Source organism: Zonotrichia albicollis, chromosome 6 (assembly GCF_047830755.1).
Source record: "Zonotrichia albicollis isolate bZonAlb1 chromosome 6, bZonAlb1.hap1, whole genome shotgun sequence".
In the NCBI taxonomy this organism is placed as follows: Eukaryota; Metazoa; Chordata; class Aves; order Passeriformes; family Passerellidae; genus Zonotrichia; species Zonotrichia albicollis.
In genome coordinates this window covers 27,862,732-27,886,194 of record NC_133824.1, presented here as the reverse complement: position 1 = coordinate 27,886,194, position 23,463 = coordinate 27,862,732, and the positions used below count along the sequence as shown (strand labels likewise).

At 43.9% G+C, this 23,463-nt stretch overlaps 1 protein-coding gene across 1 annotated transcript in view; it reads right to left on the bottom strand.

Moving 5' to 3' along the window:
• Window positions 1-23,191, bottom strand: part of TTC9 (tetratricopeptide repeat domain 9) — a 28,731-nt gene extending 5,540 nt beyond the window's left edge. Inside the window, exons 1-2 of the mRNA XM_005479956.4 lie at window positions 22,309-23,191; window positions 747-929 (exon numbers count right to left, since the gene is read on the bottom strand). Of these exons, the coding sequence (XP_005480013.4) occupies window positions 747-929; window positions 22,309-23,188 (1,063 nt within the window). The 5' untranslated portion in view covers window positions 23,189-23,191. The remainder of the gene's footprint in view (window positions 1-746; window positions 930-22,308) is intronic.
• Window positions 23,192-23,463: the final 272 nt, after the last annotated feature.

Here is a 23,463-nt window from a genome sequence, read left to right as displayed (position 1 = left end):
CCTTTCTATTTAAAACCACAGTGTTGTTTTATCTCCCTATGATTTCTGAAAAATAAAAGCATCATCTCTGCCTCACCCTCATCTCTGGCCTTTCACCCACCTTCTGAGACTGGGCAGGGTAGCATGGAGATGGTTGCTCTGGCAAGGCTCAGTTGTTTGAATATATAATTTCATTACTGTCCCCAAATGAACTGTATGGTTTTAACAGATGGATGACGGATACTTAACAAGGAATTGGCTGATTTCATGGCAGAAGCTGAAGCATCCTGATGAAGCTTTGTGGGTAAATGTCTGTCTCCTTGATCAAAGCAGAATACTAACCCTTTACTGAGATGGCAGAAGGATGTCTACTAAGGGTGACAAATAGTCTCCTGGCATTGCGAAGGGGAAAAAGCTTTTTCTCAAAGAATAAGAAAATGTAATGGTTGGGGTACACTCTTTCCCTGCCCTGCTTTCTTCAAAAATAAGTTAGTGTGGAGAAGAGAGGCAGGATCCCCTCCACACCCTCAGCATTCCAGCAATACTGTCTTCTTCCAGGTCATGCTGCAGTCTTGGCAGCAGCTAATCTTTGGGCACTGTGACCTTGCTGCACTGCCCACGAGTGCTTGAAGGGGAGGACATACAGTGAGTCATGCATGCTCATCCCTGTGGAAATCAACGCAATCAAGTCAGGGACAGATACATCTCATGGAAAGAAATACAAAAGCACTCAGAGCAAAGCCACATCCCTGCTCCCTTCCCCATACCTGTGGGCTGGCGGGATCTTGCTTCTTTCAGGTAGTAGAGGGCCTTGTTGAAGTCACCCAGGTGGTAAAATGCCACTCCCGATCGATAGAGCGCCTTGAAGTTCTCGCCTTCCTTCTGCAGCACTTTGAGGCAGTACTCCTTGACCCGCTCATAATTCACCAGCTCGGCCTGGAGCAGGCAGGCTGCAAGGGCATGGGGAGGATGACAGACAGACAGGAAAACATTAGTGCTGGAGTTTCCCCTGCTCTTGCAATGTGCACGGGAGAGCAGCTTAGGTGAGGGAAATGACTCAGCCCCGTGATTCAGAAAGGGATTGTTTGCCAAACTCGATTGTTCGTAATTTAAATACCAATGCTTCTATTTTTGGCATTGCAAAGCAAGGGGATTGTGTTTACTCCCGGGAGATACACAGGCACATGAAACACTGGGGAGAAGAGGGAGAACATAAACACCCCTCCACAGCTCTGGAATGCCACACAGTCTTGTGGCAGTGGCTGGCTTTATTTGTTGCGAAATCGCTTCCCAGACTGAGCGCTGGAGCTCTGAAAAGTACAAAAGGGTGGACTAACAATTATCCGACAACGAGGAAAGGGGGATAAATTGGATCAGATTTCGTATTTGGCTTAATCCAAGACTCTTAGGTATAAAAATAATATGTAATTGCCTTTTATCCAAGAGATCCTGTACAGAGTTTTGCTATAGGAAACGACAAGGGGTTCTGCCCTGCTGGAATGTGCTGTCAGCAAACCAGAGACACCTGAAGTTGTAGTACAGGGAACAAATGTGCTATGCTGCCTGCTTTCTGCTAAGCACTGCAACACAAGTTCATTCCCAGAGGTGAGTTCTGCTGACTTCCTGAAGGAAAAGGCAAACAGTAAATAAACAATATGTTGAGAGTTCTGTGTGCTGAAGGACAATTGTTGCATAAATGTCTAGGAGCTGAAGAAAGTGCCCATTGTGAGTTTCCCACAACTAGAAGTGATATAAAGGGGAAGATCCCTGAGCCACGCTTTACAGCCATGCTCATGGCTTTCTGTAGTGCCCACTCCAGTGGGCTAAATCTCATAGAGGTGACCTGAGCATTATGAATAGCTTGGGAAACACTGACAAGAATGGGACATGATGCAGTCACAGTTCCAGGGAAATAAAGTTGTGCTGCAACATAAGCCCATCTAGAGCTGCAATCCAAGGCAACTTGGAGAATAACACAATTTGGGGAAGGAAGGCAGAATGCCACTGCAAGGATCAGTTCAGAGGCTGGCAGTGTCAAGTGCCAGGGCATGGGGAGAAATTTCCCATCACAGGTGGTGTTACTCAGTGTGTCTCTGGCAAGGAGGAGACTGGAAATCCAAGTCATCACAGGTCAGGTGTCACCAATGAACAGCCAGACTTAATTTCTTGCATGGTAAATGCAGCTGAGAGGATATGGTACTGGGTCAGAAATGTGATGCACTTCTTCATCCCCTTTTCCCACATCCCTGTAGTAAGCCCTACAACCCTTTTTGTATCACACTTTACTTCATGAGAAGGAGGCTGGCTAGATGACCTCCTGAGATTCTTCCAACCTAAATTAGTCCAAATCTATGATTACTTAATGTGGACAAAATACATTTCTAACCCAAATACACCTTCAAAACTTAAACAGCTTACTGGGAACAATCATACACAGGCTTCTACCACCAGAGCACTGATGCTAGAGACGGATTTAACAAGGACTGCAGAACTAGTCCCACTGCAGGTACATTAAGTGACAGAGCCATTACTAACAAGAGCTTTGTCCTATTTGCTTTAATAATGGAATGTCAATATATAATCTAACACCTCCTGCCATTATGCGCATAGGTATTTTAAAAGGTTCTGATTTGTTATTTGATTGCCAGTTAAACACCACATATATTTCTAAAACCTTAATGGCGTTTCCTTATCCAGAGTTTGTCCCTTCCTATTTGTCACACATTGATTTTTCTCACTCTGTTTCTAATGGAGCTTGAAATGACTGTGCCTTGTTTTTCTTTATTTTTTAAAGCTATTGAAAAGATGGCTGTATAAATTTACTGCTGGCTTCACTGCCCCGGAAACAGGATTGCTTTGTTTATCTGCTGACCAGTAACATGTACAGCGGTGGCAGTAGCTTTCTGCACACTGCCAATCTGAGCCAGCTTTTCACGTTCTGCCTTTCAGAGCTACTAGGGGGTGGATTTCAGTTTCTCTGTTCATTTGCTACTTGGTATTTCCAGTGAGAGTCACAGAAATGACTCTGGGAAAAATGACAGGTGGTCTATTAACCTGTATTAACTCAGTAATTCCATACTGTACTTGCTTCATATATTCATTGAAAAGAGAAGAAAAACTTTCCCACATCCTGCTATTTCATAAACCCAAATGGGTTTCCAAATATCCAGCTGGGTTCTTTCTGTGACTCATACTCACAGTAAAGCTTCTGCAGGGCATCCCCGCTAACTGTGCACGTGGCGGGGAGAAGTCAGCACCACATGGCCAGCAGGAGAGACGTGTGTTTATCTGAACAAACAGAGCAGATGGATGTGCAGGAAGCAGTTCTGCTGGAAGAGCTGGCCACTTGGAGAGCCACTGTTGGAAGCGGCTGTTGGAAATGAACCTGAGGGGAGTATCTCCTTTATAAATATTTAGACATGCGTGCTTCCAGTTCTTGGTGGCCTGAAATGATCTTAATCTACTGTGGTCCAACGAAAATACTGAGGCTGTTAGTAATTCGGCTTTCAGAAATGAAGGACACATGGAATCTTTGTACTTCTTACCTAATTCAGTCAGGGGAGAATTGTTTTGAAAATGTGTTGTTTTCCTAAACAGATGTGTAACTCTGGCTGGGAGTGTGTCTTTACCATATCAAACAACTTATCACACTCCTTCTAATTTCATATTAGGCCCTTTGTGAATGCCTCTGAGGAACAGAGCTCACTCAGAGAGACCAAATCTAGAGGTTTATCCAGGTCATCCTCCTGCTGTCTTGAAACTGAATGGGCTTGATCCTACACAGCACCACTTCTAGTAACTCTCTGGTGATTGAAGGGTGCTCTTTACTTGCAGAGGCAAACTATCGTTGCCCATTTCCCGCAGGTCTTGTTGTCATTGTAATTCAGCACCTGGGGATTACATCTCAGAAAGGTTGCTTACCCTGCTTCCAGCAGCGTGCGACAGTTATCCATCATATTTGGTTATCGTTCTCAATTTGGCAGCTAATTCATTGTGTCAGCTTAAGCAATTAGTAATTCTTAACTTTTAAGCCTATGTATGTCACATAGTGATGAAGAATCCCCATCTGCTGTAAAATAAAATCAAATCGAATAAAAGCCATCTTGAAACTACTGGGTGTAATGTGCCTTGGGAACAGGGAGAAGGTTAATGCTATTAGCTCCAGAGGAGGGGCCCTGTCCATCACACTTCCCAACTGACTGCTGATGTTTAAGCAAGGAAATAGAAAATGTGGCTGTTTTTCTTCACAAGAGTAATGTTAAAACTAGATTTGTACATTTTAATTAGTGGATTCAAATGCAGCCAGCTCCATTTTAAAGGTGCGGTACAGATCTGGTACCAGTAAATAAGTGAGCTAGTTTGTATAGCCCTGTTCAGCACAAGGTTGAGCAAAACCAAAGATTAAAGCACCTGGAGAGCCAAAATACATCTACACCTTTAACATTTACCAGCAGCTGTGGTGAGCAATGATGGGAAGTTGTAACTAAAATCCTGGCAGTTCAGGGGTTTGGATTCTAGTTTATTCCACCTTGAAATAATTTTGAATTTCAGAGTATCTTTCCAGATGCTATTTAGGCTTGGCAGGTACCAGTGAGAAGGGATCCATGACAGCTTTTTTATTTCAAAGGCTAATGACTTTATTGTTTAGGAAACATCACTACATTTCTATACTGATTTTTGTTTAGTTTCAATTTGCTAGCCACACATTACCCTGAAAAGCCTATGTATCCTTATTGTGTTGGTACTTTGAGACTCTGATCAAGTCCTTCATCTTCTCTTTATTAGCTTGTATAAAGTGGAGTCTGGAATCTCTTACTGAAAAAAAAAAAAACACCAAAAAAACCCCTTATTTTTTCAGCTTTCCTTGCTTCTATAGCTACTCTCTGAACCCTCAAAATGAAGTTCAACTGATAGTGCTGTCAGCATCTTACTACAGAAACCTCTTCTGTGAGAATACCTCTGCAGGTTATGCAAAAAACTCGGTTTGGCCCTAACTTTTGGCTTCTCATTTTGGCTGAGTTAAAAACTAAGTCTGGGAGTAGCATGTCCAGGCTTTAACATGGAGATTTTGAACAACAACATCAAGAGACTTGCTTAGCTGGGAATTTTCACCAAAGGGCAAATCTTCATTCCAGAGCAATTGTCCAGACACATTTTATACCGGTGGCTAAATTCCCACTGTAGGTGAAGCTCAAGGCCTATCCATGTTACAGAACTCTTAAGAGAGTGGGCTGAATTGCTGTGCAAGCAGCATTAGGGCTGTGCAAGCATCCCTACCCTGTGGCATGTTCCCTGGGCTCAGCACACTGAGATGAAAATGCCTTCACCTTACAGGAAAATCTTGGGTTGCAAATTCATGTTTTACAAACTCCTGTTTTGTTTGCTTTCACTCAGGTAAGCTGGTTGCATTGCCTATTTTAGGATTTTTTGTGCCTTTCACTGAAAGAGAGCGTCAACTGCTTATAAGCTGGTCTTTTAAGTTTATAACCTAAAATATTCCATGTGTGATGGAATATTTCCACCTTTGATATCTGCTTTTGGAAAATGTCGGACAAGACTGCTGAGATATTTTTGAAAAACAGGCTAGGGAAACATAGCTTATTTTCCCCTTGTTAAAGATCTCTGGTGACTTCCTCTTTGAATGCATCTCATGCCCTCATCATTTGGCTTTGCAAACAGCAATCTGGCAGATATCCTTTGTGTCAAGCAAGTGCCTTCTGTTATCCCCAAGGTAATCTTGAGCTGGCCAACTGGTAACCTTCTGAAAATAAAACCAGTATGGTACTCATATACTGTAGAGATATGCTTTAGAATCTGGTACCCAAATCCTTTGAATATTCAGTCCACCCTGGGTACAATCTCATCCAGAAAAATATTGTGATCTGAAAACTTTGAGATCATAAAAATCCTCTTTTTGGCTCACTGGTCACAGGAATAAAGAGCAGAAAGTGGAAACCAAGCTAAGAGGCGTTGCTTCAGTTACGACAGAAAGAGGGAGGGTCAGAGGCACAGAAAGGGGTTTCTAGTGAAAGCAGTGCATAAGTGAGAACTGAGGTCTATTGGGGAGATAAAGTCTGGGTGGAGGTATGAAGTTAAGAGTTTGGGGCATTGTGCTAAGGACATAGCACACACTGCATCCAGCCTGGAGACCAAGAGGAGCATTTATAGCAGTGCAATCCAGACAGAAGAAACCAATCTCCCTAGCTGTGTATGGCAGCAGCATCTCTAGCACACCACTTAGCCACAGTCACATCCCTGCTCTGAATCCCCTTTTCCTGTGCTGGGATATCACCAAGGGACACTAACCAGCACTGCTGAAAGGCTACCTTTGCAAACAGGGCAAGGAGTAGGCGTCCTGTACAAGAGTTAATGAGAAATCATGTGGTTGAACCACTCTTACATACCTGTGCAGAAAGGTCTGAATCCAAATGACCTTTCTTTTCAACCCTTAGAAGGAAAAACATCCTGTATTGATTTGTTTAGTTGCAATGCAGAGAGAAGTAGCTAAACTAATTACTGCTTAAGCCTGAAGTGGATCTTCCCTCTTTACTGTATTTATTCTTGACTCCACCACTAGAGTTTAACAACATATGTGAATTGTTCCTCTCTAGCAAGTGCTAGGTACTCCAGCCACTACAAACTCAACCTGTATTTCACAAATTGACAGTATCATTCCCAGAAATAACCGCAATTAAACTCTGCAAAATACTTCGCTTTCGGATATGATCTCACCTTAGGTATAGCAGCCAGCAGTTCACTTAAAATCTATTTAATTGCAGGAAGATGGTTCCTATTCTTGCTCTGGGGTTCTACTTTGGGAAACATGATTGATACTTTAATATAATTCCTTCAGGGTTTTATTCAGACATTTGATTAAGACCTTCATATATCATTGAACAGGCTTTGTTCTCACATCTTTTTAAGGCTCAAAATAACAGGGCAGACTAAGAGAGTCCTGTATTTCAGAAGGCTTGGTGATGCTCTCCCTCAGGAAAGAGAAAACATGGTAGTGGTAAGTTCTAGTTTAAGCATTTGGGAAATAATTGGAATATAACAACAATAATAACAATAACAAAACCCAAATCAAACAGGAGGCAGCAGGGGGATAGGGGATGGGGAAAGAAAAAATATTTGTCTTGGATTAGACAGCAGCCTTCTAACCATGCCACTAATGCACGTATCATTAATCTCTGTTTGCTGCAGACTGTGTAAATGGTGTTGACAAACAGCACATGGGGTTTACAATGTTCACTGGAAGAATTAAAATGGCTATTACTATATGAGACTGAAAATGTCAGTCATGTGTTAGTAATTTCAATATAATTAATTTCTAAAATAAATCAGGTAACATGTGACTCACAAGATGATGCTGAAAATGTAAAGGGTTATTTTAGATTTAAAGTCACCTTGGACTTAAATACAATTTTAATGTACAGCATAAAAAGAACTGACTACTGGAATGCTTATCCAAATTTCTCTGGATTTATTGATCCTGAGTTTGTAAACTGCACAGGCTACATGTAGAAGGCACAGCCCAAGCTTTAACCTGTGTTTTAACTCGTGTTAAATTTTCAATAGATCAGTACTAAAAGAAGCCATATAATGTGTGAATGTAAGAAGCCTGCAGCAGAGGAACTGAGAAAAGCATCCATATCTCCACAGAGCTCCATGTGTGCTGTGCCTTTCAAGAATGCAAACCAGCATTCCTCAAAAGAGGATGCTTAAAATATCTATTTTTTTTCAGAGAAATGCTGCATGCAGTTTCCCTACTAGACTGAGACACTAATTAGGATCTACAGTTTCCAAACAATCTCTTCCATTAAATATTTCTCTTCTTTCTCTATAGTCCAAGCTTGCAAACAAAGAGAATTCTCTGGCTTCTCACCAATAAAAAGCTAATTATAGACAGCTTGATAATGTCTGACAATAATCTGGTCAGCTGACTCCTAGTTCCCAGACAACCTTAATGGGATGAAAAGGGAATATCACAATGACAGCCTTTCCAGCCAGTGGCTCTCATTTATTCCTCTCCAGGTACCAAAAAGGCCTAAACATACCCGTATGTTTCTGCTTGCAGGGAAATGGGTGGAAAATATAAATCCAAACTGTATGACAGGTTGCCTCTCTCCATAGGGAGGGATTAATGCTAAATGAAGTGTGGATCCACAAATGTTTGTAGAGCCCAAAGTGAGCCACCTCTTCCAAACAGCCTTCCCCTTCTTCTCAGCCTGACTCAATTTGTGAACAGATACCAACTGTTCCTCCCCCTCCTGCCATCCTGGCGATGCTTTCCTTCCAATACATAGCATGGTCTCTTTCCGTTCTCTGCTGCTCCTGAGTCCTTCATACCCGTCAAGAAGAAGGATCCCAACTTCATCATTCCAATTAGCTCTTCTAGGAGAGAGAGAGGCACTAGCAGTGACTGGAGTACGCTGGTGCTTCCACCGTGGTACACATTTAAAGGTATTTAGTATTTCTCAAAGGAGCTGCTGAGTCTGTGTGTCAGGCTTTTTGTGGCTGGCAGCCTACCCTAGGACTAATATGAGCTGTCAGAACAGATCAGTTGAACTCCAGTCTATGATAGGCTGATCAATTTTGAAGATAAAGGAAAAACAGTAGATATCTTGGCTTTTACACTAGTCTAATGACAAATTTTAGTACATTTTCTAAGCAAGTTGAAGTAGTATAGTCTAAATGAATAGACTTAATTCTCTTAACAAAATGAAAGGCAACATTAAGTAGTTTGCACTGATGTGTCCTAGGCCCCATGGCATTTGGTATTGTCAATACAGACCTAAATGACAGACTGTAGACTGTCTTGTCATTTTGCCCATAACTTCTAGATATGAGAAGCTAGTATCTGTTGGAAGGTAGGGGTAGAATTCCAGAGGATCCCCACAAATTGGTGGTGGTGTTCTGATAAAAACAGGATGCAATTCGACAGTGGCAAGTTAGAAGTTCTACAGATCTGCAGGAAAAGACTCAACTGTGTAAGTCAAGCAGAGGAACAGGTAGTTGGAAAGCAATTCTGCTGAAAATCCACAGGAGGACCCTGACAATAACAAGTGGTCCAGAGAGGACAGGGTCTCACCAAGACAGTGAGGGAAGAGAGGCTAACTTTATTCATCCACATAAAAAGAAAAAAAGCAACTCAAATGCAAAGAAGGTTATAACCAGGAAACTATCTGTTCTCCTTGTACTCAGAAAGTAAGGAGAGGGCTTGCATTTCAGCTAGGAAAAACTCTATAGCAGTGAAAAGAGTAAACCTTTGAAAGAGACTGCTTGGGAAAATTGTGAAGGTTCATAGCTTTGCAAATACTTAAGAACAGGTTAAGCAAATGTTACTTGAGATATGTCTTATCTGTACACTTGTACCACCCATGGGTATGGATAGAAGACTCTTGACAGCTCTTCAGTCCCATTCTTGATTGTCCTGAATACTCAGAGCATGAACATCCTGGGTTGCCCTTGACAGCTGCCATTTAGTTCTAATTCCTATCAAAAGGTCCCGTTGGAGGATGTCAGAGCAGCATCCTGGCCAGACGTGGGGACAGATAAGTATTTAAGAACAGCTGGCATGACTGCTAGCCTTTGCTATGTGATTATATTCCACTATCTCATACTTCTGTAGGTTTGAAGAGCCTATTTAAAAGTGTTCATTATTTCTGTATGATGGTTCTTAAGCTACTTTAAGATAAGTTTGTGGTGCTTTTTGCTTCCTTTTTGTCACAAATTCAGTGATGTAATACTGCAGTTTTCCTTCAAAGAGCCAAGGCTTTGAGAAGCAAGGAATTTCAACCAACTTTTCATCCGATCCCCACAGCTTCTGTTTTGTAAGAGTATTTTAGCCTACCACTTCCTGTAGTTACTAGTCCTTCAAATCAAAACCAGAGGCTTAGTGAAAAATCTTGGCAGTGCTAATATTAAAGCAGTAGTTAAAATCTAGATTTCAAGCAAACAAGAACTTTCTGAAGCCAAAATCTGCCTCTAGTTATGTATCAGCAAATCTTTATTTTACCAAAATAAAGAGCTTCACATGGAGATGATCTTCATATTGCACCTTTGTTTTTCTCAGCCAGGAGAGGTAGGAGCAAAGTCCTGTCAAAGCACTGATACAGCAAGAGATCCAGTCAGGTTTTAACTACTACAACATTTTGATTCTGTAAAATCTAAATTACAGAATTCTATAAATTCTATAAATAAATTCTATCCTATAATAGCTCCTACTGCAGACATGGAAATGGAGATGGAAATTCCTTCTGTTTTTTCTTTTTTTTGCCAAGGCTGTTATTGTTGATCTGCCAGGTTAAACACCCTGGAGGTTTCCTCTTCTATGACTATCTAGTAATCTTTGACCTGTCTTTATCTTTTAGAATCAGTGGTCATCTAATCCAGTCTCGTCCAGTCAACTAGACTTGGCCTTCAGATCTGTTCCAGTTGCTATTTATTCCACTGCCTCTTTGTTGCTGTTTGCTTTTGCTCACCTTGTGTTGCTTTACTTTCTCACTGTGGCACCTTCTCTACACTGTTCCCTTTCCTCCTCTGGGTTCCTGTTGCTACAGACACCCACTGAAGGAATCTTGTCCCTTGACTTGTTTTCACAAGGGAGAAGTACACAGAACTTTACCAGAGATCAGCAGCAGCAGACAGCCATCTAGTAAATGTCTGGTGTTCAACAGCAGTCAACTCCAACACTGCTATCAAATATTTATAATTCTTACTGTAATATATTAAACACTGAAATTAAGGTCTTAATGGAATTATGGTATTTTTTCAAAACCCATATGAGACAAAGAGGGCCTTCTGTAAATAGGGAAGCACTTTGGAGGACATGAGGGATTTCAAGCTGCTTTCTCTGCTGAAGAGAAATGCCTACTTTGCTCATTGTAGGTCAAACAACGGACAGCAGTACTGTGAAATGCAGCTGGAACAGCATGAAGGCTGTCCAATGAAGTCTCAGACAGTTGTGCATGCCATGATGGCCTCAAGCCTGGCTTACTGCAGCATGCTCAGTTTGGGATGAAAGCTGGCACTTTATGCTGTACCATGAACAAGGCACAATGACGTGGCTGGGTAACATCTGTGTGCTGTGCCCTGTGGTGGCTCACGGTTCACCTCCCAGGACACATGACAGAGCTGACCACTGCTGAGTCTGCTGAGGGGTGGAGAGCAGGCTTACCATGGAAAATTGATTGGGACTGAAATGATTTTGGATTTTCCCTGAACTCTCCCTGGCTGAAAAGATTCATCTGGCAAGATGGAGATGTCAAATGAGGAGGAATATTTCCTTCATTAAATTAATTACTCATTCATATGTTTTATCCAGATCCAGTGTAGCCTAAAGCTTTTCCATTTTAATGATGTTTTGAAACAGAGAGAAACCTTTATGCCTTTGTGGGAGGGATGGAGAGAAGAACTGAAAGAATCAGAGAGGCAAATCAAAAATAAACTGTTTTCTAACTGAAGAGAGGTATAAAACAAAGTTCTTGACCCTATTTTCCTTAAAAATGTATTAAACAAACTTACTGAGAAGAGTGATTTTTCAGCAACAGTGAACTAACCCTGCCTGTGCCAGGCTGTCACCTGCCTGAGCTTTGACAGGCCACACAGAGGCAGTTAAAGCATCACCCTGTCATGCAGTTGAGCCTCTAGTGTCCCTGCTTCTTCCCTATCTTCCATTTGTACCATATTAGTTTAATATCATTGATACATCTCTCTTCCTATCAAATTGAGCTGGCCAGCAGGTTTGAAAGTTACTGAGAGAGGACTGACAGGCAGACAGCACAAAACATATGTACTTATGACTCATTTCCTTTGGAAATCAGGCTGAAAACAAACTTAAGACCAGAGGGATGATTCAGAATATTATTTGCTTTAGAAAGTCAGGGTTTGAACTATGCAAAAGCATAAGCCAGTCCTCTAATAAGATGTTTGCTCTTTAATATAAGCTGTGGCAAAGTGCTTCAGATAAAAATCACAGATCACTCCCAAAGCCTTCATAAACCACATTTATGCAGTGAATTGCTGGCAGTGGAAGGATGAGGCAGGAGTGCATCTCTGACTGGGGATAACGTCCACCCCAATAGCAGCTGTGTTCAGGCACCAGGAACACCAAAATCATTGCACTGAACCAATACAATTGTCTTGATTGTGCCTTTTGGATTAAGCTGAGGAAGAGGAAGATATGCTGTAACAATTATGTGATGAATGGGTTCTGCTGACAAGGATGCTGGTCTGAAAAGAGATCACTAGTAGGATATCTCAGGAATAATTTCAGAATGGAGCTTGTTTAGTGCTTTATTAATAGCCCTGTGCCAAAGTCAGAGTGACCTACTGACTGTCAAGTTCAAAGATACTGTCAAAAGGGATGAGGATGACAATGTCATATATAAAGAACTATATGACCTGGTACACAGAAGTAAATTTATTTGCAATAGAATTTGGTGATGCAAAATTTAAGACCATACTAAGAATTTTTTGCTAAAAATTTTGAGCTCATGAGTTGGGAAAAAACGAAGAGGAAAAGGATGTGAATACACCAGATGATCATAGAATGACTGAGTCACTTATGTGGCATGGCCATAGATGGAAAAATTAAAATCTTAGAGAAGTTTATTCAAAAATTCAAACCAGTTAGCAGTGGTTCTTGAGCATGAAAATGTAATATTTGCTTTTCAATTTTTATCCTATTTAATAGGGCAGCGAATGTTCTGATTAGCTATATGTCTAAGCCTTCTTTTCTAACCTTATTAGGTTCTTCAACTCCATGATACCTTCTGGCACTTTACACCCAAGTTAATCAGACCTGAGGCTTAAAAATTATTTTGCATTAATCTATTAATTTAATTTACCGCCCCATCCCATGAGCCACCTCAGTCTGAGCTCCATCACAGTAGTTAGGGAATGTAAAAAGGAAAATCAATCCATTTGCTTTGTACTTCCAGTATAGGTGAGGACCTTACACTGCTCTGGTTTCCTTGCAACATGAACACACTACTGTGCCTTCAGCAATTAATCATTGCAAAGCATTTAAGAGGACAGTAATCTAGGATTTTAATTATGTTAGTATTAAAAATATATGGTGACTAAAGTAGTTGAGGCTTAGCTTTCCATCACATTGTTTGATGAAAGAATGATTGCTTCAGGTATGGTACAGAGATTCTGATTTGATCCTTTTTGAATCACTAGACAACAGAAAAGGTGCCTTTGCAGAACAACAAAAGGATGATTTTCCAGAGCACCCTAAGACACTCCTTCTCTCATTCTTTCAGCTGATCTTGCAGTTCTCCTTCTTCATGATCAGCTGGGTGGTGTGATGTTCTCCCTGGGCAGATCCCGTTTGCTTGGATTTATTCTCTGAAAGTGTGGATGAAATAAAATTTTTCTGCCCTCTTCCTCTCTGGAAGCAGGGATGAGCAGAGGTATCTGAATTCTCACAGCTTCCTCCCTGCAGCTGGTTGAAAGATTCTTAGATTGTCCTTTTTATCATAAAGATGCTTTTCCTATCACGGTACATTTCTGGATTTCATGGTGACTGCAGGGATAACACAGCACACTGGGGGTAGATGTTTGTTAGTCATATTGGTCCAGGAATAGACAAAGAAAGCACTAAAGGTCTGACATAAATTTTCAAGTCCCAGACATGTCCTCAGCTTTTCATTTATTTCAGGAGTAAATTTCCTCTCCCATACACTAGGGAATGTGTGGGGCAATGGATACACAATGGATACCCCACTGCTTGTTTTGTATTCTCATCTCCTTCTGCTTCTGGTAGCAGTAAACAGCTTTGCTGTCTGGAGTAGAGTCTTTCAAACTGGAAAAGGCTGAAGATAAGCAGCATCCAACTGAGCTGATCTGAAAGCAGTCTTTACGTGTTAGGCTAAACCTTATAGACCCATCAGATGGGCAAATTTTCACCATTGCCTGATTGGGTTCTACCAAGAGGGCCCTGAATGCTCTTGCTGTACTGAATATGGTGACCTATAGCAAGAATAAGGTGACTTATACTCAAGGTAACTCATCTGAGTTTCATCAGGTAGGAAATTAGCTTTCTGTCAGATGTCTCTGATGTGGCCAGGCCAGAACAACGCCAGGGGCATGGAAACCGACAATTGTAATCAGGGCATCAAAGGAGCTTTGGAAGCAAAATTTGAGGAACACTAGCTTGGTGGCTCTTTGCTGGCTGACCCAGCTGTTTCTTTCCAGCAGCTCCCAGGCAACTGGATGGACAGCTAGATTATCAGAGTTTTGCTGTCTGCCACTCTGATATGAAAGGAGTTGCTGTTGCCATCGATGCAGAACAATCTACATGACAGCCCCCTAAACTGGCAGCAAGTAAATGCAGTGGGCACTGCTCCCACTAAAGAAGGAAAGGGAATACTGAGCAGTGTCCATAAAAGTGGTTGCTTTAGTAGGGCAGAGATTTGATCTGTCAAACACAGATGTGCTGGAGAAGGAAAAATGATGAAGCCTTGAAAGCAACAATCAGTGTCCTGGGTCCTGAAAAGCTTCTGTAGCAATGTAAGTAAGGATGGTTGTTTTCTGCACAGAGGGACATATACAGGGTTGCAGTTCCTGCCTTGTTGATGGTACATGTGAGTGAAAAGGACTGAGATAAAACCATAGTCAGGACCCTGAGACACAGGACTTGTCAGGCAATTATGTTTTTCTGGAAAATATCCACAACTACTAAAGGTGCAAACAGCATGAGATTGCTTTTTTCCCCCACACTTCTGTTGGGAGGCTACTGCAGAACTATTCAGTGATGGTGACTTACACTGCCTAAGGCTTTCAAGTTAAGTATGTGCTACTGTGATGGGCAGAATTGTGGTCATGGCCACACAGGACATGCATGTGTTAGAATTCATGGCCCTGACTGGAAGAGTTGGTCATTTTATCAAGGTGAGTGACACAGCATGTAAAGATAGGGAATAGAGTCTCATGCTTGCACACGTACAGTAGAGAGGTCACACAAAACCAGGTAACCAGCACCAACTGACTGGCTTCCTGTAAATGTCACATCACCCACCGAGGGGATGAGAGGACCTCACTGGCATAACAGAGACGGGAGGTGTCTGGGAAAGAACAAAGCTTTGTGTGGGAGGTCAAAAAGTCTGACAGCTGTGTTGCAACTGGGACAACAAGTAAAGGAATTCAAAGGGTAGAAGCACGGACTATGCAAGCAGCCCTGACTTCTGTGCTGAGACATATGATGGGAAAACTGGGTACACAGGACAAAGACAAGGAGAAGCAGATGGTGCTATCCAGCCTATGAGCCTCAGGGCAATGGTGTGTCAAGAATTTTGGAAAGTGGGGAAAATGGGGCAGATTTTGAAGTTAAGATCGTGACATCAGTTATTGCCTAGTAATAGATGAGTTCTGGCATGTCAAGCTATGACAGCTAAAGACAACTGCTCCCAGCTGCCACTTTTGCCATAGGTTATCAGGGAAAAAACATGACTATGCCTAAACCATTTCCATGAACTGTCTTAGTGCTGTTTGTGGCAGTGTCATAAACTCCAAATGGCTATCCTGAGATTGATTTTTCTGCTCCAGCCCCACATTCAGTGGTTACCACTTTCAGCTGCCTAGGCAAGTGTAGAAAACCACTACTACCACCTCTTAGCTTCACTCAAGTGAGTGTGCCCCAGCTGGAGTTATGTTCAGCAATTCCAGCAAAGCTTCCACAAACTGCACTGACTCTACAATCTTTGTTAGAGAGAACAGAATAGTAGCACTCCATGCCACCACAAGATTTACCTGCATTCATCCATCAGTGTCCTGAGCCTACTGTTTCCCATGCAAGATGCAGTGCAGAAATGAACAAAAGGAGATTCCTGAGCAGCCATTAGTAACACCTTTCTAGTCAATGATACTTAATTCTGACTTTTTTTCCAAGCATTTTTAACCCTCAATATTAGTCACTGGTATTGTCATCTGAGTAAGCTGAAACCAGAGTTTATAGTAATTATCTCCCTTCCCTATCAATTTCTCATCCATGAAGCAAGAGAACAAATAAATAGTCAGTAATTTTTCTCAAAAGTTTATTACGTATTTTCTCCCTTTCTTAATTTTATTTCCTCCATTTCACAGTCCTTTGTATGTTACTTTCTGAGACACAACACAATGTCAAGAAGCTGGCAACATGTAGACCTCCCCTTTTATTTACATGGTTTACTTTTACTGTTCCTTTCCTCACAGCAGCTCCTTTACCATCTTAAAATCCTAATGTGTGAACTCCTGATGATCCTCCATTGTTGGAATATCTGTAGCAATAGCAGAGGACAGTGACAAGGAACTTGGGATGTGCTGCTGAACTGATAAGCAGTTCTGAGAGAGGCTGGAGAGAGAGGCCTGGAGCTGGGTTAGACATTTCTGGGCCTGAGCCCAAGTGAACAGCAAGAAGAGAGAGATGTTCCACCTGCTGAACCATTCAGAAGTGGCCCAGCTCCCAGAAAAGGTGGTAACAATGGAGCTCATGGGTATATTTACCAATTGATTGGGACCCAGATTTAACACTAGGTTTTACTGAACCAGCTGAACCATCTTCAGCACAGCACTGATGGAAACCTGTGGAGGTGTAAGAGGCTGTGACTCATTGCATAACTCTTGCTGAAGGAATCTCTAGGACAACATTTCAGAAGAGGATGGAGTAAAGCTGGAAAGATGTGCTACTACAGAACTCAGAAAACAGCAGTGTTCTCATGGTGGAAAACAAGCAGTACTCTTAGGTAAACAAATTACCCACTCTGTTCTTGGACAGCTTTGTGATTTTCGGTATCTCCTGATTCATCTCCCATAGTAAGCTGTAGCTAAACTTTGAGGGATCTCAGGTCATCAAGACTGCAGCTCCTGTGGACAGTCTGGCCAGGGCATCTATACCTTCTCAGTTCTTTGTTTCAGGCAAATGCTGACAAGGTCAGCTGGGATAGGCTTCTCCTCATGCAAAGGGAATTAAACTTGAGGTAGAAGTGGCTGCAAAAAAACCTGCAACCCACAGAGCCTTAAGTTTTGAAAAAGCTTGGGATAAATAGTGACATATATGGAGAAAAACACATCTTCTGCCTCAGCAAGAGATGGTCTCAGACACATATCACTTAAACCAAGGTTGGTGGCAACTTGCTATCCTTTCTCTTCCCTCCCTCACGCCCTTCTGGCATCTGGATGTATTTCCATCCCACCCTTCCAAAGCACAAGAAACTCCGTGCACAGGGGAGATCTTTTGTTATCCTAAACAAAAGGGAATAGGTGAATACCGTGTATTTCTAAAGAGCAATTCATACAATAGCTTTAAATTCCACATCTTTCTTAAATACATGTCAGAATTTGGGCCTATCACTAAAAAACCACACACAGTCATTGGTGTTTATTCTCTGCTGCAGTTGCACCTCCCTGGAGCAGTAATTGCATCAGTCCTGTAAAACAAGGAGCTTCCAAGCATTTCTGGCTGGTCAGATGTATCTAAAACAGGAGTATCAGGAAACACCCCCTACCAAGAAGTGAAAATGCAGACCACATCCTGCTGCTCTGTTTGCTGCTGCCCCTCTTTCCCAGTGTATGGCATCCTTATAGAGGGTGTTTTTGTTGATGCAGTACATTAAAAAAACCATCACATCAAGCAACAATCCAAGACTGCTTTAACACCCACAGCACCATGTGTCCTGGTAGAGTCTGTACTTGCTAACGGCTATATACATGGATGGGCTTTTAGCAGAAACTCCTTTTGACGTCTCCTAGTGGGTGGTCAGTGGAAAGTTTTACCAGCTTTTCTCGAGTTTAGTTACATTTTTACTTGGATTACGTGTTATAAGTATTTGTATTTGGATTTCTCACCGGAACTACTCACAGAAGACCACGCAACTGATGGTAATTGGAAGTAGTATACCTACACCCCAGCCTGAGGATGCTAGAAGATTGCTAAGCTGCTGGAAGTGTCATGTTCTGTGGGACTGTCACTATGACCTTCACATAGCCATTGAAATGGTACCAGTGCAAATTTCTGCCAGTGTAAGAAGCCAAACATCATCTTCCAGACTGAGATGTATCTAGGAGAGCTAAATTTTTAATACTCTTCCAGGCATTTGTGCCCTCCTGCCAAGACTCCTGTAGTAAACTACAGGTACCTGAATGGGAATATAAACACTCTACACCTACTTTACATTCATGTAATTAACAGCTTTACAGTACTCCCGGGAGGTCAAAAATGCAGATGGATAAACTGAAGTTTACGAAAGATTTGGTGAAGATAATACAGCTGGTTAGCACAGAGGGAGGATTAGCAAGCAGATCCCCCAGTGCCACTTGTCATCCCCTGATCTCTCTCTGGTTCTGTTTCTCCTGCCAGAATTAGCTCTAGAATTTCTGCATGCTTAGGAAAATCAGCAGAGGTTTGCTTATCACACTGCAACATTCCCTCACCAATAAAGCTTAAAACTGTGCTTACCCTTAGCATTTTGCTGCTCTGGAATGACTAGGACTTGTTTCTTTTTGCAGAGTAGACATAGTGCTTTTAATCCTGTAAACTTTTAGGCAGTAATGGTGGCATAAAATAATCATTGCATTCAGTGGTTGCATTTGTAGTTGATAAATGATCCCCATCTGCATGCAGTACGTAAAGCATTTGAGCTTCTTCTAGATCAAATATGCTGTATGAGTGGAAGGGAGATCAAGACCTGATGTGTATTTGGCCAGTTTACTTTTCCACAAGCATTCTTTGTACATCCATCTGTTTTTCACAAAAACATAAAACCACTAACTTGTAGAAAACTCAGCTGAATGCACCATCAGGATGCGATCATGGTCCTTGTTCTTTATTTTTCAACAGGGCTGAGAGAGGCAAAAAGAGGTCAAATGACTTCCTCAAGGTCAGAGACCGCCAGTGAGTCATAAAGAAAGGACTGTTTGCATACAACCCTGCATTCATTCCGCAAGGCTCTATGCTGCTGGTAGGCTTTTGTCTTTGCCTACCCTAGCAATTTCTGGGAGTCTTGGCCATGCTGCTGCTCTTGCCTCTGGTGACATTCATCAGAATGACTTGTGGTAAAATGACGGGGTATTGGCAGGCCCATGCAAGAACGCAGCAGCACAGTTGTGAAGGGCAGTCCCTTTAAGGCAAAACTCTTGGAGCTTAAAATGAAGCCCAGCTAGCAGCTTAGTGAAAGAAACATGAGCAGCTCTGCCAATGGCAAGTTCTGAAAATCCTTGGCTGATTTAAAATAGTGAGTTTTTAAAAATCACAAGAACTTAAGACCCAGCAGATCTGGCATCCTTTGAAATGGGCTAAATAGTTTAGGCTGTGAGTGTACCTCACAGCTCTACAACAGCAGACGTTGGAAACACACCAAATATTGGGGGGCTTTTAATAAATATGTGAGCTGGCCACCCCATCTTACAATAGAATTGCCTGTTAAAGGTGGTCTACAAAACTAATGGACCTAAACAAGAATCTGTGTGCACAGCTCTGCCTAATTTACCTTCAGCAGGCAATGACAGGCACTGAAAACCGTTTAGTATTTGCCCACATGTGCCTACTCATGCAGTTGGTCAGATTTAAAAAAAAAACCAAACTAACAACACCAGCCTTTACCCATGAGATCACATAAAATCCCCTCTGGGTTTATTTCTCACCTATATGTATATTTACCTATAGTTGATGCTCCCCTCTGACTCTCATGCTTCATCTAAACAAGCCAAGATGTGTGTGTGCATCTGTAGCTGTGATGCAGAGCATCTCTGACAGGTGGATGTGTGGTGCCCACATGAAAAACGACAGTGCAAAAGCAAGGTGGGCTTCTCAAATGCCAGGCTTAGAGAGCAAGCGGAGGTGCTAAAAGAACTTGCTAATAAGGACACTCAGATGACAGCTGGTAATGCTACCGGCTATACTTCAGAGCTAAGTGAAAAGCTGCCTTCTCCAGAGTTAACATGTACTGCTATTATGCTTTCTGCACTGTACAGATTTATTTATTTTAGAAACAGCTCTAGGCAGCCAGCAGTGCTCAGAAGCAAAACTCCCTGCATCTCCTCTGCTCCCCATGTCAAGTAACACTGATTTCAGCTGTAACAGTACGTGCTGGTGCCTCTGCTAGAGCCCACGGCATAAAGGAACTGGTGTCTTCTGCTGCATCACACTTAGAAAATGAAGTCTCACTGCTGCATGTCTTGAAGCTGCTATTAGAAAAATATACTAATTACTGTTACATTTGTGAGGAAACTCCCTCTCCTCTCTTCCTTTCTTTTTCAACGTGAATTCACTGATCCTCCTGCTAGAATGGGAGCTCTGTGACTAGGAATAAAAACACTGCAATTCCAGTTTAACTGCACACTCCCCTCTCCAGCATGCAGGGCATTTCTTTAAAATTGCTTGCAGATAGCTCAGCAGACACACACAAAGCTGTGCATTTCTGAGACAAATGCTGTTCTCTGCTCTGTGCATGCCATCTACTGAAAACATGTGACAACCGCCTGTGCAAAATGACAGCTTGACCTGCTGTGAGGTTATCCCAGGAAAAGTACTCCTTGTAAGTCCAGGGTTAATTATACTCACCTCCTCTCATGTTCATACTGGTTAAATTTAGAAAAAATCTGTTCATATTTAGGATAAAGATGGAGAATGTTTCTCACACCAATTGCTACTGCTGACAAGATCAAATACGACCAACAGTGACAAAAATTCCTTCCACAAACATGAAACTGTAAAAAAGTGAGCTCGACAATGACAATGACACAGGACAAGTACATCAGCAGAAGTCAAGACATTTCTAGCAAGTGGAACTTTTGTACTGGCAGAAAGTGCCTCAGAAGCAAATTCCATTTCTCTCTCCCACTTCATTTACCATCTACCTACCACGTCTCATTTGTATCTAACAGAGCCTGTGAGCCCTTTTTCAAGCCCAGGAGCTCACCAAGCTATATTGTTCAGAGTATTGTGGGCTCTTTGTGTAACCCTGCCAATCTAAGTGATCCTTGCCAAGTACAATCAATAGATTTTAATAAACCTGTGAACGGAAATTTGTAGAGAGACAAAATTACATCTGTGCAATTATGGTATCACTCTGGAATCTCACTTGCCTCTCCACCTATGAGATTTCAATAGGCTTTTGAAGGAAGAGTATTTGGAAACATGATGAAAAGGAGCTAAATCGTGCTCCCCATTACATCCCAAAAGGCATGTTGAATGTAAGAGATTGGCATGCATTATGACAAGAGAATGCTGGCTCGGTGTTTCAAACCATTCACTTTATACTGCACCTTTTCTAGCACTAGAAAACAGGAAACAAAGCTAATGAACTCTGTCTAGAAAGCCAAAAGCTAATGTCCTGATTTGCGCCATTTTTTACCCCCCAAGGATATAAAGGGTGATGAGTGACCCTTCATCCTTCTGGAAAACAGCAGAGCTTTTTTAATGCTGTTATTTTGTGTGTCTTGTCCAAGTTATGAATGCTCTCTTCCTTGTACCTAGGCACAAGTTTTTGTTGTAGAGATGCTTTCAGGTTTGGAAAGAAAAAAACCATGTGCTGCTGGGGACCAAAAATAACATCTGATCCTGCACTTGTTTGGATAAAGCTTCTTGAAGTCAACAGGAGTTCTGTTTCTGTAAGGACTTCAGAATCAGACTACAAAGTTAAACACCCCCATCACTCCTCTCCATCTTCCTGCAGCACTTCTAAACAGATGGCAAGGAGCAAAGGGAGGCATGATCAAATGTCTACTGACCACAGTGATGACTGGAAGCCAGGACTGTATTGGCTTTCAACTTTCAGTGCTAAGAAGCCAAAAAATTATTTTTATATCTGGTAGAACTATTTGGAGGTATTGCAGTTGCGCCCAAACCATTCCCCTTCCTTACATCAAATGTGGTTGGAATCCGTCTCTCTGTAATACCATTAATTACAGGCTCCAGAGCCGGAGCTGCGGCGAAGGGACTGAAGGACATCGCGGGCTGAGGGTACAGCGCAGCAGGCAATCTTGGCCATTTCACAAACCACGATTTCTGTCAGCCGGAGCGCCCCACGCACGCACCGCCGCCCTGCCACCTGTCTCCCGGGGGAGGAGGGCACGGATTCATCGGGGGCGGATGGAGCCGCCCGGGAGAAGGGCTGGGGGTCGCGGGCGAGCCCGAGCGCCAGATGCGGCCGTGCGCCCCCTCCCCAGCGCTGCCCGAGCAACGCGGCTGTGCCCAGCGGGAGCGCGAACACGAAAATGGAAGCCAGCGGAAGGGAAGGAGATGCGGCGAGCGGAGCGGGGCGGCAGCGCTGCTCTGCGGAGGGGGAGGGAGGTGTGCGCGGCGCAGGTGGGGACCCGCCGCCCCCCGCCCGCGGCCCCGCTGACCTGCCAGGCTGTTGTAGCAGTCAACCTCGATGGCCTCCACCGCCTGCCGCTGCTCCTCGCTCAGCCCCGCAGCGGCGGCGGCGGCGGGAGGGCGCTGCCCGGCCGGCTCCTGGCTCAGCAGCAGCAGCAGAGCCTTCAGCTCCAGCAGGGCGCGGTGGTACTTGCCGATGGCCTCCCGGAATTTCTTGTCCTTGTAGCACTGCGCCCCTTCGCTCTTGAAATCCAGCGCCCGTCCGATGAGCTCGCCCGGTTCGGCGCTGCCCGCCGCCGCCGCCCGCGGCTGGGCACCGCCGGTGGGGCCGTGCCCATCGCCCGCCCCGCGGCCGCCGGCGTTCAGCTTGCCCGCCGCCGGGCTCGCCCTCTCCATGGCCGCGGCGCCGCCCGGCTCCCGCGCCGCCCTACGCGGGCGATGCCGCGGCGCCCGCCGCCGCGCTCCTGGCCTTGCCCCCGCGCCGCTCCGCGGCTCCGCCGCTCGCTCCCATCCTCCGGCGGCCGCCGCTCCTCCTCCCTCGCCCCGCCGCCCGCGGGGCGCCCGCCTCCGCCCGCCCCCGCCGCCCGCCGCGGGCACCGCCGCCCCCCGCTCTGCTGCGACCCCTGCCCAGCGCAGCGCAGCGCGGCGGGGGCGAGCCTCGGGCGTGGGGATGCGCCGGCTCCGCTCACCGCGCCGGCCCGGCAAGGGGCGAGCGTACGCCGGGACCCTCAGCGCCCCGGACTGGCTGACCCCACGGACCCCTGCCCGCCGTCCTGCTCTCCCTGAGACTGAGCTCACTCCAGCCCCCACAGCCGGCTCCCTTCTGCCCTCCTGTGCCTTGCCCTCCCGTACCTGAGGGTGTCGCCTCCCTGTCGGCAGGCTGGGATTCTCTTCCATTCCCCTCCTCATCCCCTTTTCCCTGCTCCATCTCCTCTCCCAGATCCCACCAGTGGCCATTCACCATCAACACCTGTTCAGGGTCCCTCGAGGTGTTTCGGTGTGTATACTCTGTATCACTGGGCAAAGAAGTGCCAGACCATGAAATCTCCTGTGTGCTCTGCATCAGAGCAGCAGAAGCCAAGGACCAGTAACTGCCCTGGCACCAGTAACTCAGGGATTTTGATTTTCCTGAAACAGATTTTCCTATGTGCTGCTGAAAAATGGGTCGATGCTCATTGATGCCT